This window comes from Meriones unguiculatus, chromosome 2 (assembly GCF_030254825.1).
Source record: "Meriones unguiculatus strain TT.TT164.6M chromosome 2, Bangor_MerUng_6.1, whole genome shotgun sequence".
NCBI classification, from domain to species: domain Eukaryota; kingdom Metazoa; phylum Chordata; class Mammalia; order Rodentia; family Muridae; genus Meriones; species Meriones unguiculatus.
In genome coordinates, this window is record NC_083350.1 from 43,762,158 (window position 1) to 43,777,544 (window position 15,387).

At 45.3% G+C, this 15,387-nt stretch overlaps 1 protein-coding gene across 5 annotated transcripts in view; it reads left to right on the top strand.

The window, feature by feature from the left end:
* Mcc (MCC regulator of WNT signaling pathway) overlaps positions 1–15,387 on the top strand; it is a 350,991-nt gene that overhangs the window by 254,300 nt on the left and 81,304 nt on the right. For all 5 annotated transcript variants that reach the window (XM_060377311.1, XM_060377312.1, XM_060377313.1 and 2 more), the window contains 2 exons: positions 3,336–3,449; positions 14,148–14,290. In XM_060377311.1, the coding sequence (XP_060233294.1) occupies positions 3,336–3,449; positions 14,148–14,290 (257 nt within the window). The remainder of the gene's footprint in view (positions 1–3,335; positions 3,450–14,147; positions 14,291–15,387) is intronic.

Sequence of the window (15,387 nt, forward strand, 5' to 3'; positions counted from 1 at the left end):
CAAAAGGGCTGGGGTTTGGGGATGCGGGGATTGAGACAGGAAAGAAAGCAACACTTTGCGTTATGATGCCCTTGCCTGGGTTTTTATTGTTTTCTCCACAGGAAAGTATTCAGAAATACTTTAAAAGTGTTCATGAGATTAAAGGTATTGAAAAACAATTTAGAGCCACCTGGAGCCCACTGGGTGTTCATTAGAATGCCCTTTCCCATTTATTTAGTGTCCTTTCATTTGCCTTATCATCGTGCACGCAAAATTCTTTTAAAGAAAGTTGGTATCCGTGAGAACCTCCTGCCAATTACTGTCATGTGTGATCTCCTATGGAAAAGCAAGATGCTGTGCCAAGCTCTGCAGAGCCTGAGGAAAGTGACTCAGTCTTCAGTTGTCCCAGCTGAGCACTCAGGGATTCTTCCTCAATCTCTTGCCCTCCTGCTACCCCAGTTGGTGTGTGCAGCCCTGTGGGGTCTTCACGAAGTCAAGGTCCCGCACAAGTGTTGGTTCATCTGAAGGCACAGAGATCTCAGCATGTAGAAAGCACGCCTGTGGACCTGCATTTTCATAGTTTTCATACTTGTCTGTAAAGGCCACCGTCACACTCAGGAGACTTTGGGGGACTGTCTGCCGCCTTCATTGAGAGGGGCCTGCCCTGTGCACGTGGGGTGGTGCAGAGAGCCAGGAGACCAAAAAGTATTTCTCACTCAGCCCACCAGTTCCCTGCCTGTCCCCACACACGCCCGACAGTGTGATCCTGTTATAGACCCTTCTGGTGTGGCTGTGGTGCAATTAGCTACTCTGTGTCTCTACATGACGTATCTTGTGACGGTGTAGGGAGGGTCTGCAATATTCTATTCCCAGCTTTGCCCTTTCATCCTCCCAAACCCTGCAAACAGCCCAGATGTGAGAGAGTAAGCAAGGTAGGAAGCGGACCAGGCTCTCAGTTGGGACCTTCATGTCTACTCCTGTGTCTCTTAAAACTTGTGTCAAGGCAGGCCTTGGTGTGTCTGATTACCCTCACCGGGGATTAGGTGGTGTATATTGTCCCAGGATCACATAGCACATGACTTGTCAGTGTCGATGCTAAGGGACTAAAGTGACAACCCCCACTGTAGAAGGGGCTGAACCTTTCTCTGCACTAAACTCAAAACAAAACAAATCTCAGAAAGATTGCGTAGTGGTGGCACAGTGGTATTTGTGCTGAGAAATCGTCACATAAACCTTGTATCCGAATGCAGAGTGACCTTTTCGGAGGGGCCCACCCCTACACCAGACGCAAATACCACCAGATTGCTTGGCATTTCCTTTTTAAATTTCAAGCGTTCCTGGTTTCAAATCAGCAATTGATCTGCTGGTTTGTAGCCTGTGTGCAATTAAGTGAGTCACACTGTTGCTGGAGTCTAAGGAACACAAGTGCTTTGGAGCCACTGCCCACCTCCGACGCATGCGCGCAGGGTGCAGAAAGAGTGGATTTCTTTTTTTTTTTATTTTTATTAATTACAGTTTATTCACTTTGTATCCCCCCTGTAGCTCCCTCCCTCCTTCCCTCCCAACCTTACCCTTCCTCCCTTCTTCACTCATGTCTCTCCCCAAGTCCACTGATAGGGGAGGTCCTCCTCCCCTTCTGTCTGATCCTAGTCTATCAGGTCTCATCAGGAGTGGCTGCATTGCCTTCCTCTGTGGCCTGGTAAGGCTGTTCCCCTCTAAGGGTGAGGTGATCAAAGAGCAGGCCAGTCAGTTCATGTCAGAGACAGTTCCTGTCCCCATTACTATGGAGCCCACTTGGATACTGAACGGCCATGGGCTACCTCTGTGCAGGGGTTCTAGGTTATCTCCATGAGTGGTCCTTGGTTGGAATATCAGTCTCAGAAAAGACCTCTGTGCCCAGATTTTTTTGTTCTGTTGCTCTCCTTGTGTAGCTCCTGTCTTCTCCAGGTCTTAGAATCTTCCCCTTCATTCGTAAGATTCCCTGCATTCTGCCCAAAGTTTGGCTATAAGCCTCAGCATCTGCTGTGATATCCTGCAGGGTAGAACCTTTCAGAGGCCCTCTCATCCTAAGTGAGGTATCCCAGAAGCAGAAAGACACACAGGGCATATACTCACTAATAAGTGGATATTAGATATATAATATAGGATAAACATACTAAAATCTGTACATGTAAAGAAACTAATCAAGAAGGAGGACCCTGGCTAAGTTGCTCAGTCCCCATTCAGAAAGGCAAAGAGGATGGACATCAGAAGAGGGCGAAAACAGGGAACAGGACAGGAAAGAGTAGTTTTCTAAAGCTGGAATGCAGGTGATCTTCAGAGCCGCATTGTATACTGCTGTGCCATGCTGTCCTTAGGGTCTGTCTGGGGAAGGCACAGTGCTCCTGTGAGAATCTATTATGATTCCACTTCGCAGTACACCGTGCTGGGGGGCCCAGTGGGGAGCAGCCTGCACAGGCTACAAAGGAAGTCAGGTGTCTGCAGTGCCTGGGTAGGCAAAAGCCCCACGGTGCGGCCCTGAGGTGGATGCGTGGAATGTGTTTTGTAGTCTTTCCATCTCTGGCCTGAAGAGCCAAGGAACACCCAGCTGGGACAAAAACTTGTCCCGCCCAATTCTGTATTCAGGATGCAAAGGTGATCAGATTCTGCTGGTGGTGCATTTCTCAGTAAGGGTCTATCAGTTTATAAGAAACCTATAACCAGCCACAGGAAATGTGGTGAGGGAGGAGTTCATAGCAAGAAAATCAAGAGGCCAACTAGAAGAAGAGCCTCCTTTGTGCTGAGGCATGGAAGGGCCACCACCATAATGGGCAAACTCTCTCCACCACTGAGCTGTAGCCTGCCTCCCCCTCCCTTTCTTTGTGTCTATTGTGCCTGAAGCTTTGTTTTTTCTTCTTAATTTGTGGGGTCTTGTCTTGTTTTACATAGGATTTCCCTATGTAGTGTAGGCTGGCTTCAAACTTGTTATCCTCCTGCCTCAGCCTCCTGCTCAGGCTGCAGGAGGCTTGTGCTTTATGTTGCATCAGGCAGCCCCTGTCCAGCTGTCACTGTCACCCAAGTAACTCAAGAAAAGCCCTTAGGATGAAAAGCTACACCCCTACCCTATATTTACCATCTAATTTTGGTTCTACCCCACACATGGATGGCTTTCCCATTCTGTGCCGTGTAACCGTACAGCCAGCTCAGGTAACACCCTGACTTATGTCTGTTGGTCCAGAGACTAATGTACTCCCGTTCTCAGAAGGGCCCCCTTTTGGGTGACAGATTTCTTTTGTGCATGACTCTGCTGATCACAGGAAGGAAGGGAAGGAAATGAGCCTGTCTAACCATGGGTCCCTCTCCTCCTGCCACCACAGCTCCACCTGGCAGCCCTGGCCTCGCTCAAGGGAGACATAGTAGAGCTGACTAAACGCCTGCAGCAAACAGAGAGGGAACGAGACCTTTTGGAAAAGAAGTTGGCCAAGGCACAGGTAAGGGCCCTGGATGGGTGTTTTGTGTGTCTATCTTCTTTGTTTAGCAATAAATAAGTGTGTGTGTTGGGGGGGGGAGATTCCTACAAATCAGATGTGAACTTCATGAGCGAAGGTTCTAGGTGGGCTGCTGAAAACAAAGCCAAGCAAACCTTGGCATGGACTAGATGCTCCAGCAGCAAACATTTCCTGTGGTTATGGAGGCCAAACATCATGGTGCCTGGCAGCTTGGTTCCTAGTGAGGCTGGCTCCCCCTCTGCCTCCCCCAGGGTGCACTGACTCCACCACCACCATAAAATCCTTTCCATTGCTACTTCATAACTGTAATTTTGCTAGTGATGAATCGTAATGTAAATATCTGTGTTTTCTATGGTCTCAGGCGACGCCTGCACATTTGTCCCTGCCCCCCCCCCCATGCATGCAGAGGAGTCCTGACCCACAGGTTGAGAACAGCTGGTCTAGGTGAATTACTTCATTCGAACTGGTGACATTTTAGTTGAATCATCCCTAAGTCACTGCTGGAGATGCTTTTACCAAGAAATTTCCCACCTGCTGTTTGCTCAAACACCATATACCTCAAAAGGGGAAAATAAAACAAGCACCTGATCCGTGCCATTTATTTAACCTTTGTCAAGAGGGCAGGTTGATTCACCGTGACGCTCTAAAAGTGCTCTCTTGTTTTTTTTTAATATTATTAAGAATGTATGCATTTAAATATATTTGAATTTCAATCTGTTGTAATTGTTTTCCTTATAAAAGCTCCAGTGGTACTATTTTTAGCCAGGTACAACCTCGGGTTGCTTATGCGTCTCATTGCATGTGCTGAATAGCCACTCCAGACATTCAGAGTACATTTTGTGCCTTCCAAACCAAAAGGGGCCATTCTCTAATCAGCCACATTTTTCCCAGCAGGCGGTATTTCCACATCATTGTCTGAGCACTCAGCATGCTTATTGCTTCTATAGTGCCCATTGTAGTGGGCCTCTTTTGTAGACAGAGTCACAAAGCTGTTTTTACTAACTAATGAGAGCATATATGTATTTAATTAATTGCATATAAAGTTGAATATAAAATGTCTTGGGAGCTCATGTGCGTCCCTCCAGTGCAATTTCAGTCTATGGCACGTGCTTGCTTAAGTCTTATTTTATCTGTATCTCCTTACACACTAGCATCCCACTTGTTTCAGTTATGGGGATGATAGAATTAGAATGTTTCATAATCATGCATTTGCTTTATGCCCCACTATATAGAAACAGTCTCAGCATCTCAGCCCCACCATAGCAAGCATAGTTTCTGAGAAGTTCTCCTCTTTAAGTCATTTAGGCATTCGTAAGTAATGTTCCCCAGGATTTTTGTATCAGTGTCCTTCAACTTGTAATTAGATCACTTTGAGTAGATTCATGGAAACAATTCTCGCAAAGGTCTGGAGTGCTGATAACTGTCTGTTTGTCCTTCTGGGAGTCAGTTTGCTGGACCTGAGGCTTCTCACGCATCTTGTCCTCCTTGATGGGGCTGATGTTTTGCTGTGTCGGCATGGAGAGCTGCTGTGGCATGTGACGAGGACACACCTTCCTCGTGTTCCAAAAGCTCTTAAGCTAATTAGGTTGGTGGGTGTCAACCTGTGGGTTGCGACCCCTTTCGGGGGGTGTGTCTGTGTGTGTCCCATATCAGACATCCTGCATATCAAATATTCACATTATAATTCATAACTGTAGCAAAATTGCACTGATGAAGTGGCAATGGACTAGTTTTATGTTTAGGGGTCATCACAACCTGAGGAACTGTACGAAAGGGTCACAGCATCAGGAAAGTTGAGAAGCGCTATTCTTCGTATTCACAGGGTTCTTTCTTTCTGTGTATTCTTTTGCTTATAATTGAATTTATTTCAGGGAAGTGATGTCTTCCGGTTATGGTATTACTGTTTTGCCTGTATGTATGGTGTACCATGTGCATGCCCCATGTCTGAGGTGGCCAGCAGAGGGCGTTGGAACCCTTGGGACTAGAGTTACAAATGGTTGTGAGCTGCAGGGTGGTGCTGGGAATAGAACCCTGGACTCTGGCAGAGCAGCCGATACTCTTAACTGAGCCATTTCTCCCGTTCCTACCTCAGGGAAGTTTTTAATAAATGATGTGGCTTATCATTTGTTTTATTTCCTGGCTCAGGTTGCTCCCTCATTTGTATACTGTATTCTCTTCACTTGCCTTTGTGTTTCATTGTCTCAAGTCCTTTGAATGTCTTTTTAGATGTATTTTTCCCCTGTTGTTTTCTATCCCTCCTCTTTTCTTTCTGGCTTAATTTTTATTCCTAAAATGGCATTTTTATTGCTAATTCTGTCATGAGCTGTCACCTGAGTGCTGAATTTTCTGATTGTTCATTTATGCCTCATACCTGTTTCTTAAATATTTCATTGATTTTGAAACAGGCTATTGATTAGTTTTCCTCTGTGTCTGCAAGAGGACATTAATTCATTACGGAGAGTATTTTTATAGTTAAGGGGAAGATTCTTGGGCTGTCTTTTTTTTGTTTTTTTTCCTTGTACAGGATTTGTCTTTAATACTTTTCTAAATTTCACTTTGATGTGATGTAAGGTATAGTTTCCTTAGAATTTTTAACTTACTTTTAAAGACCTATTATTTAATTTTGTGTGAGTCTGTGCGCGTGTGCACATGTGTGCTTCAGCACAGGGTATCATATGCCCTGGAGGTGGAGTTATAGGCTTTACAAGCTCCCTGATGCAAGTGCTGGGGACCAAACTGGGGTCTTCTGCAAGAGCAGTCTGCACTCGTAACTGCTGAGCTGTCTCTACACCCCTCTTTCGGACTTTGAGGAATTGAGGGTTGTGAAGGAGGTTTAAGATCATAGCAGGTATAACAGCCCCTCCTTGGCACTCCCTGGTCTGTGCCTCTGTTCCACAGGTATGAGGAGATCTTCTCTTTCCCTCCGTCACCTCCATCCCGCTCTGGACAGGTATTCCTTGCCCTGGACAGGAGCCTTGGTAACCTGTCATTACATTCACAGGGGCTCGACTGCGTGGCCCCTCGTGGATCACAGTGTACCTCTCACACTGCACACCGCGGCATGCGCACAGCTCTCCTGGTTTTACCCGTGTTTCTCCTCGGCCTCCTGGAGGCCGTGAACAACCATGGGGTTTTCTACTGGCTAAAATCAGTCTTGCTTCTGATTCTGCCAGCATGGACAGTGCTGAAATCTTCCAGTGCCGTTTCGTGCATTCTTTCCGGCTGGTATCTTGTTTTCAAAGGGGCACTAAGTCCAGGTTATTTAAACTGTGCTGTATAAATACATGCTCAGTTTATTTTTCTTAATGTGGTAATTCAAAGCACTTGAAAAAAAAGTAGGCTTATTTTTAAAAAGCAATTTTAAAATTTTAGCTTGCCAGGCTTAGGGCAAAAAAAGACTTGTAGTCCAAAGCTAGTGGGGAGAATGAGGCAGGAGAATTACAAGTTCAGTGTCTTCCTTGAGCTACCGGGAGAGCTCACAGCCAGCCTGGACAACTTAATGAGCGTCTTTCTCAAAACCAGGTTACATAAGGCCTGTGTTGAACCTCAGAGGTGCACAGAGCCCTGGCTGCAGTCCTCACCCATCCAAGAAAAGAAGCACATCTCTAGGACAGGTGGTGCACAGTAACCCAGGGGTGTCCCCACCTTGAGCAATCCCCCTGCTTCGGTGTCCCAAGTCCTGGAGTTGCAGCCACCACGCCCAGCTTTGCACGGCTATTTTTCAAGTGTGTGCCGTCACTGTTATATTACTCTTGTAGTCACAAAGGAAATAGTTGAAGGGAAAAAAATGCAGCTAGGGAAAAAGAAAGACATTTTTGGTTGCGTTGCAGACACTGTTCTAGAAGGCTTTGGAAGGTTGTTGGAACGATCTCATGATTATAGGTGCCTTGAAGCTGGAGGAAGGCTGAGGAAGACTGGCTAGACTTGAGCTCAGTAAGCTACCCTCACATTGGACAGGCAGCAGGCAGACAAACCTGCTCCATACCCAAGAAGAGCTGCTGAGCGAGGCTGCTAGTGCCCTTTCCTCCATGCAGGATTCTCAGCATGACATTTTTGGGTTTTGCTGTTGTTGTGGTGTTTTTTTGTTTTTTTTTTTTTCCCCACTTAGATGATTGTGATAGAACAAACCTACATGCCAACATTATGGTGTATCCAGTGATGGGCTCTGATGAACTGAAATTTTCTAAATGCTTTATCCGAGTGAGTTCTTTTACAGAAAACGTGCTATCTCTGTGTTTAAAAAAAATACAAACAAACAGTAAAAGATACTAAATAACTGGTTTATAACTTGCACTTAATCCAAAACCCATCACCATTGGCGGTTATTATTGGTGAGACTTTCCCATTTCTCTCTCTCTCCCCCTCTCTCCTCTCTCTCTTTCTCTCTCTTGGTCTTGAATCTTAAAGTGTAGCCATTATGATATTTATTAGGATTTATGTGTGCAGAGACAACATTTTTTTCAGAGGGTAGTAAAAAGATAGTAGAAGATTTTGCTGAGATCCTCTGGGGCTTATTTGAGCTTAAGCATTGTCACTTAATAGCTTTTTGATGGCTGTTTTTACCCCTGATGATACCAATCATGTCCTAAGGCTACCAACTTGTATATTAGCATCCATACACCAAACAGTCTTAAGAGGAACCTTGTGACAGTTATTGTGACACTTCACTAGAGAGATGCTTTCCAAACACAAAACAAAAAACAACAACAACAAAACCCCACAAACCTAAGATCTAGGACAGAGAACATGAGAAAATGTCAGCCTAGCTATTCCGATTCCCTTACAAAGATGGATTTATTCTACAAAAGATAAATACAATGAGCTGACAGTGCTGTGCTCTCTTGATGTGTGCCTGGGTAAGTGATGCAAGTTTGATGCTTCCTCAGCTTCTGGGGGGACAAATGCACATGAAATCTGTTCTGTGGCTGGAGGAAGTTTTACCATCTCCAAATATTATAGTGCCACGATTAAACAAAGTTGTAAATGACAAATGGTGGTTACATTCACTGGAGATCCCCAGAAGAAATCCAGCATCAGCGCAATGATTACTGATAATGCTAGAACTGGTTCAATAACAGTACATTTCCTATATCAGGACTGCAAAATTGATCCTAGACGAAATTTTACAAGTAGTCCTAAGATGGAAGTGAAGAGCTGAGAGAGGAGCCAATATCGATAGTTTTCTGCTACTTTGCTGTGAAAGAAACTGCTGCAAGCATAATACTCGGGACACATCCCTACCATCCCAACCCGAGCAGAGGTGCAGACCTACACTCACACATGCACACAAGTTCAAGGCAGCAGTGGGAAGTGGCGCTGTCTGTTCTGAAAGCAAGCCTCCTCAGTTGTCACACACTGGCATTCAAGAATGAAAACATGTAATTTCAACGCAGCGGAATAGAGACAGTATAGAGGTAGTATTTGCTTTCACATGCATTTTTTTGTTTTGTTTTCAGAGATGAAGGTGTACTTTGCAGGCATTTTCTTTGTTAGCATCCCTGTCCTTCCTTCTTTGTGAATAGCTTTTGGTGGTGACATGGTGACTGCCGAAGCTTTGTGCTCCTCCATGGCACTTGAATTTGTCTCCCCTTTCCTGGCTTGCCTTTCTCTAAGGAGAACTGTGACAGAGCTTAGAATCAGAATTAGAATACCCTGAGTACCATTAGTTGTGCGCAGACCAGTGTGACCCTGAAAGTAACATCACATCTCGCCTTATTTTAAACAGAAGAGGTGCTGATCCCCTTTCCAGGATGGCCGAGAGGGTTAACGCATTAATGATGGCATTGCATTTTTCAAGAAGCCGGTTCACAATGCTCTTAGGTTTGACAGCTGAGACGAATGTGATGATTAAAGATCAGTGGCCTCTGCGGAGTAAGCTAAAACCCAGTGAAGAACATTAACAAAACCTTAAAGCTTCTCAGTACCACCACCTCGCGCAGGCTTTCCCAACAGGCCTCAGAAGCGCAGACAGGCCTCTCTCAAGACTCACTCAAGGCTTTATACGGGATCGTACTGCTAGCAGAGATGTGCCTAAAGGATTGTATGCTCAGCTGTCGAAATGATGGTGTTGCTTTTCTTAAATTTTAATTTTATCTTATCTTTGTTTACATATGTATTTGTGCACATACTTGCCAAAGTGTACTTATGGAAACTAGCGGACAACTTGAAGGACTTGGTTCTCTCCTTCCGTCACATGGCTCCCAGGCATGGAACTCAGATCCCTAGCCTTAGCCGCAAGCACTTTACCCTTTGCATCATCTTACTAGCCCTGTGGTTTGTTTTTATTAAACATTATTGTACATAGTCAACCTCAGAAATTTCTGTGGCTAGATACAGGTATTTGTACAGGTTTTCATCTCTCCCTCATCAAGGCAGAGTTAAGGAGCTCAGGATGTGTATCAAATGCTAGAAAAAAAAATCCAGGAAAAACAAAACACTCCGATGTTTTATCACAAGCTGAAAGTCTGTAGCTATGGGGAATTTAGGACTCCTCCAGAAATGTGCAGGCAAAGCGCTGTAGCCAGGAGCCTCCTGGCTTCACTATGTTGGTAGCATCAGTCAGAAATTGAATTTAGGATGGGAGGAAGAAGAGCCCAGAATACAATTACTTCACTAAAGGGAGGAAAGCAGAGGCACATTGTTTCAAGCTATTGCTTGCCTCTTTCATTGGAAAGATAGCAGGCATTTGTGTGTGCTAAAGCAAAGGAAACAATATAAGCAGTTGGTAGAGGTCCAATGAGAAACTCTTGTTACTCGTAGCACCTGTTAAGTCCCCGCTGAATGAGTGACAGGTAGCTGGAGCTGCTGACAAAAGCCAGCGTTCCCGGTTTCATACTGTGTGAACTTGGGCGCTCGTCCTCTTGATGGTGAAAAGGGGAACATGTACATGTTCTAGCTCCTTGTGGTATGGTCAGGTGTCATGTTTCCTGATGTGGATAAGCTAGGAGAGGATGAAGGAGAGAGGCTATCAATCTATCCTCTGGTGATTTAAACAAAGTTAGAAAGGTTTCTTTTGTTCGTTTGGTTGGTTGGTAGCTTTTCATTTTTTGTTTCGTGTTTTTTTTTTTTCTCTTTCTGCTTGTTGCCTGTGTTACAATAAATAAAAGTCACTTCGTGTTGAGTCTGTTTTCCCATGTACAAAATGATTGGGCCAGGCAGGGTATTCAGTAACAGGAAGCAATTCTAGCTATCAGATATCTTCCTGAGGGCTCTGGGGGAGAGAGAGAGTGTGTGTGCATGTGTTTGTGTGTTTGTGTATGCGCTCATGCGTGTACACAATCTTGCTGCATCTCACCTAGGTACCCAACTGCATCAACCTTCTATCATCTGGAATGTAGCTACTCACCATGACCCGGAGAGGGACATGTGGCAAACCCTACAAGAGTTTTCAGTGACACAATGGCATGTAACCACTCATCTCACGGGGCAGCACAAACTACAGGGCCTGTCTTAGCTTCCAGAGGGAAGAAAAATACAGGTGCATTTCCTGCACAGGAAGCAGCAATACCAAGTTTTGCTCAAGGCCCTGCTGGCCACCTCAGCAGGGTTGCTACCGTTGTTTCCCATCCGGGTGGAGCCTCACTAACTGTGAGAGAGACAGAGACACCATGTGAGAGAGGCCTGTGTGACCAGGTTTAAGAAAACCTGGTAGTTCTCTCACCTTCACAAAATATGTAAATGATAACTAAAGAAAATTGAAAAGTCAGCTTGAAACACATTTTCACACAAATGAATATGCTCACACAGTTATAGCAACACTCATGGGTATAGCAGAAGCAAGAAGTGGAATGCTATTGACAGTTTATGCCTATGTTTTTAAAAGAGAAATTGAAAAAAAAAAACAAAACACAAGAACAAGCTGAACCCAAACGTAGTAGAAGGAAAGAAATGGAGATAAAACCAGAAACAAATGAAACAGGACCCAAGAATACACAGAGGACCTTTGAAACAAAGAGCTGCTTCGCGAAGGCTAAAATAGACCGTTAGCTAGGCTAAAATAAGAAAGATAAATAAACAAAATCAGACTGCATTTCTGAGCTGTCATTTGTAGTTACTCACCACAGCTTATCACGGACAACTAAGTGATTTAACAACCTCTAAGACTTGGCAGATTCCTGCACATAAACACTGCTCAGAGGTGGAAGCAGCATCTCCTCTCTAGTCTCCCCACCTGCTCAAGCACCTGTCTCTTATTCTCAAAAAGTCCAGGATTCCTTTAGTCCATGTGATTATAGTGACCACAGTCCCCTTCAACATTCTTGTCACAGTTCCTCCTTCTGTGGAACTAGTCCGCTTAGACATTTAGGGCAATCCAGAGATGTGTGATATTTGTTAAAGGAAATGCTAAATTGGAGAAGCTTCCTACTACTTAAAAAAAAAAAAGACTTATGGAAAAAACGTCGGTATATGAGCCAAACATCTTTACCCTCAGCTAAAAGTGTTGTTTCCTCGTCTCTTCCCTCCTGTCGGCTGCAAGTGCTGATCCTGACTGAGTTCTCGCTTCCCGGGGTCTCTCATCCCTGCACACCCCTCCAGGCAGACTTCCCAGCTGGAAGCCAGGGCAAAGGTGGTTCAGCTCCACATGTTGGCTGCTTCCTCTCCATCTGGTGTCTCTGAAACCTGGCCATCCCCACAGGATCTTCATTTAGGGTGGGCCAGAGCATTGCACAAGGGTGCCTGTGTTATCTTGGGCAGGCTTTCAAGTCTCTGAACCTCTTCATTGTTGATGGGGTTCTGCAGTTTCTTGACAGGCTAGGTGGTGGCAGTGGTCAGTTGTTTCCTGGAGACTGAAGAAAAGGGAGAGGGAGGGAGGATGATGGAAGGTATTAAGCTTGGGTGGGAAACAAATGTGGCTCAGAAAACTGGGTCTAGTGAACTGGATATTGAAAGCCAGCATGACCATGGCAGAAATCAAAGCAGAGACTGGCATTGCCCTGCCATCGTTTCTAGTTCCATCTTGAAAAGAGTGTTCACTCTGCCGGCATATGAATACAACACACACTATTTGGGGGTGGGAATGAAGACTAGCAGCAGGAGCTCATAGATGCCCCTCGAGAACTGAGGGGAACAGCGTTCTACCCTTAGATGTTTCAGAGAAAGACGGGGCCTGTTTGTTTGGTAACCAAAGCCGGTTTTGACATATTGACATTTTGTGGACTTCTCTTCTTCTAAAGATTAGTGGCTTGTGGGTAGCAAAGTCCTGAAATGCACAGGAGATTCCTCTGTTTCCCCGTGGACGTGGCTTTCTTTGTTGCTTGCGATTAAACCCCAGGGCCTGGATGTGCTCCAGCACTGAGTAATGAATGTCTCCTGCCCCTGAGAAGCGGCCTTGCTCCACTTTCATCTTTACCGCTGGATCCACTGACTTGGGGTCGAGGTTATCATTGAACACAGTAGTTCACATCAGTGTTTTGTTTTGTTTTGTTTTGTTTTGTTTTGTTTTCTTGAAAGCAGCTGTCTGCTGTCCTATGAAGGTTTTTGACAGAGCATTCAAAACCTTGCTTGCCCTAATCTTATTTCTAGCATTCCGAGGGTCCCCAGGTCCCTACCCTTGGTGATACCATTGGAAACACAGCAGATTTAGGGAAGGGAGGATATACAAGAGAGTGGGTAAAAAGACTTACCCTTTTCCTGCCTCGAGGCCTGACGATGCACACCTGCAGAGATGGCTGGAGAACACATATGGCTCTTGGCATTCAGAAAGCCATGTTGAAAGCGAAATTAAAATTTCCCTGCTGGACAGGAAATTAATAACCGCCGAGTGTAGCAGACAAGGCCAGAGCTAGACCACTTGTTCCATCACCTAGGATATTTTATTGTTATGTAAATGAGATCAGCTGCTACCGCCTAAAGGGAATTGGGGGGGGGGAGAGAGAAATAATGGGCGATAGGTTCCTTACTGTTTAAATTTCCTCTGCGAAAATGTTTTCATAGCACGCACTGATTCTTACTCCGTCAATGCATATGTACAGCGAAGCTTCGATGTCTCCTTTGTCATCATTCCTATAGAGCGGGTTTCATGGCTCTGACACTTTGCCATTTACTCATGTGATAACACTTCTAGATCGCACACAGTGAGCGGTGCCTCATGCCACCAGGGTGGGGAAGGTGGTTAGGACTAAATAATGGAATATCTAGCGTCTGCCTTCTGGGAGTTCATGGTATGGAAGAAGAGGATATTGTGTAGCATAAACTAGTTTCCCCGCCCCCACCAAAACACCCATTATACCACAGAGTGCTGTATGGCTGAAAAGCAATTGAAGCATATTGTCGAAAATGAAGCAAATCGGTGGAAGAAACGAAGGGACAGACCTTAGTTTCGAGGCTATAGATGAATCAGCTCTGTGCTCACTTAGGTGCCTTACTTGGGGTCATTTACTGAAGATTCGGGATCTAATGGACTAATCTTATGAACTCTTACCCATTTGAGGAGTAAACGGGGACTCTGCCGAGGGTGGAAGAAAAGTGTCAGAAAAGGAAAGCCCCACATATCCTCCCAAGCCATTGTAAATTTTAGTTGGGGCTGCAAGGGTTAATTTGGGGTGGGAGCAGGTATGTTTTATTTTGGGGCAGACCAGTGTCGAGAGTGACAGTTTGAATCCATGAAATGCAGAATCGTTCTCCAAGAGGCGTGTCAACACATCCACATGTCCATCTCCTGCTGTCTGTTCTTGGTCCTAGTGTGAGCAGTCACACCTCATGAGAGAGCATGAAGACGTCCAGGAGCGCACGACCCTTCGCTACGAGGAGCGCATCACGGAGCTCCACAGCATCATTGCAGAGCTCAACAAGAAGATAGACCGCCTGCAAGGCACCACCATCAGGTATGGCTGCCCCATCTAGCCTGTGCCGGAATTGATGTAGCGCCTGTGGGCACTGTGCCAGCCGCAAGCCCTGATCTCTGTTATCCCCTTCTGATGCCGATCCTCACAACCACCCCAGAACAATAGACAGGCTGGGAATTTTGATCCCCAGTTTATTGCTAAGGGTGTAGAATCAGCAATTGAGTAAAGTGCTTCGTTAAGAAGTTCTAGGTAGATGTCCCTCTGTCCTAGAGGCAGACAAGAGTCGGATGCCCTTTCTGCCTCCTTTGTTCACTAGCTCTTCTCCAGACTTCTTGCTTCCTTTAGAGGTTCTGAGAGTCATGAGCATGTTTACAGCTAAGCATTACTTGGGATTCTAGATAATCTGTTAATATTTTGAGCTTATCCCAAGTTGTGTATCAACAGTAACACTTATCCTCTTCCTGGATTCCTAAGGCAAAGCTTGACAGGTAAGAAAGACTTGACGGTTTACTGGCGAGAAAGCCAAGCTTAAAAGGAATGCTGATGGAGAACCGTTGCGCTCAGCAGAGAGAAGACGACATAGAGTTGGAGCCCAGAGACTCTGATTTTGCTTAGTTTTCTTTCCCTAAAGATGCCAGTCAGGGAGTCTGCCTCCCTGTCTTATCAGTCCATTTGGCTCCTGAGTTTACAGCACACTCAAGACTCCCTGCATCTGCCCTGTGGTTCAGGGAGACACGCCAAGGAGCTCACTGTGGTGGGTAGGGGGTGTCCCCATGCAGAGAATCGGTTAGTACCTACATTCCTGGAAAAAGGGTGCTCTGTGCACCAAGTGTCCACATGAGTCGTAATTGAAAGACTCTCAGAGGCAGCTGCTTTGAATCTTCTCTGGAGAAGCTCTGGCTCACAGGAAACTGCATGCATTTTGTTCCAACTCTAAGAGTGGCAGTAATGACGGGGCTTCTCGGGGAAAGTGCTGACTGGCATCTGTTTCCTGCGCAAAATCACGGAAAATTCTACACTGACTTGGAGCCACACAATAAATTTCATATTCCAATTTAGAACTTTAAGGTTTTTAAAATTGCATCCTGGCTTACAGAATGATTGTGGGTTGGAAATAACATGCGCAAAGAAAAGAT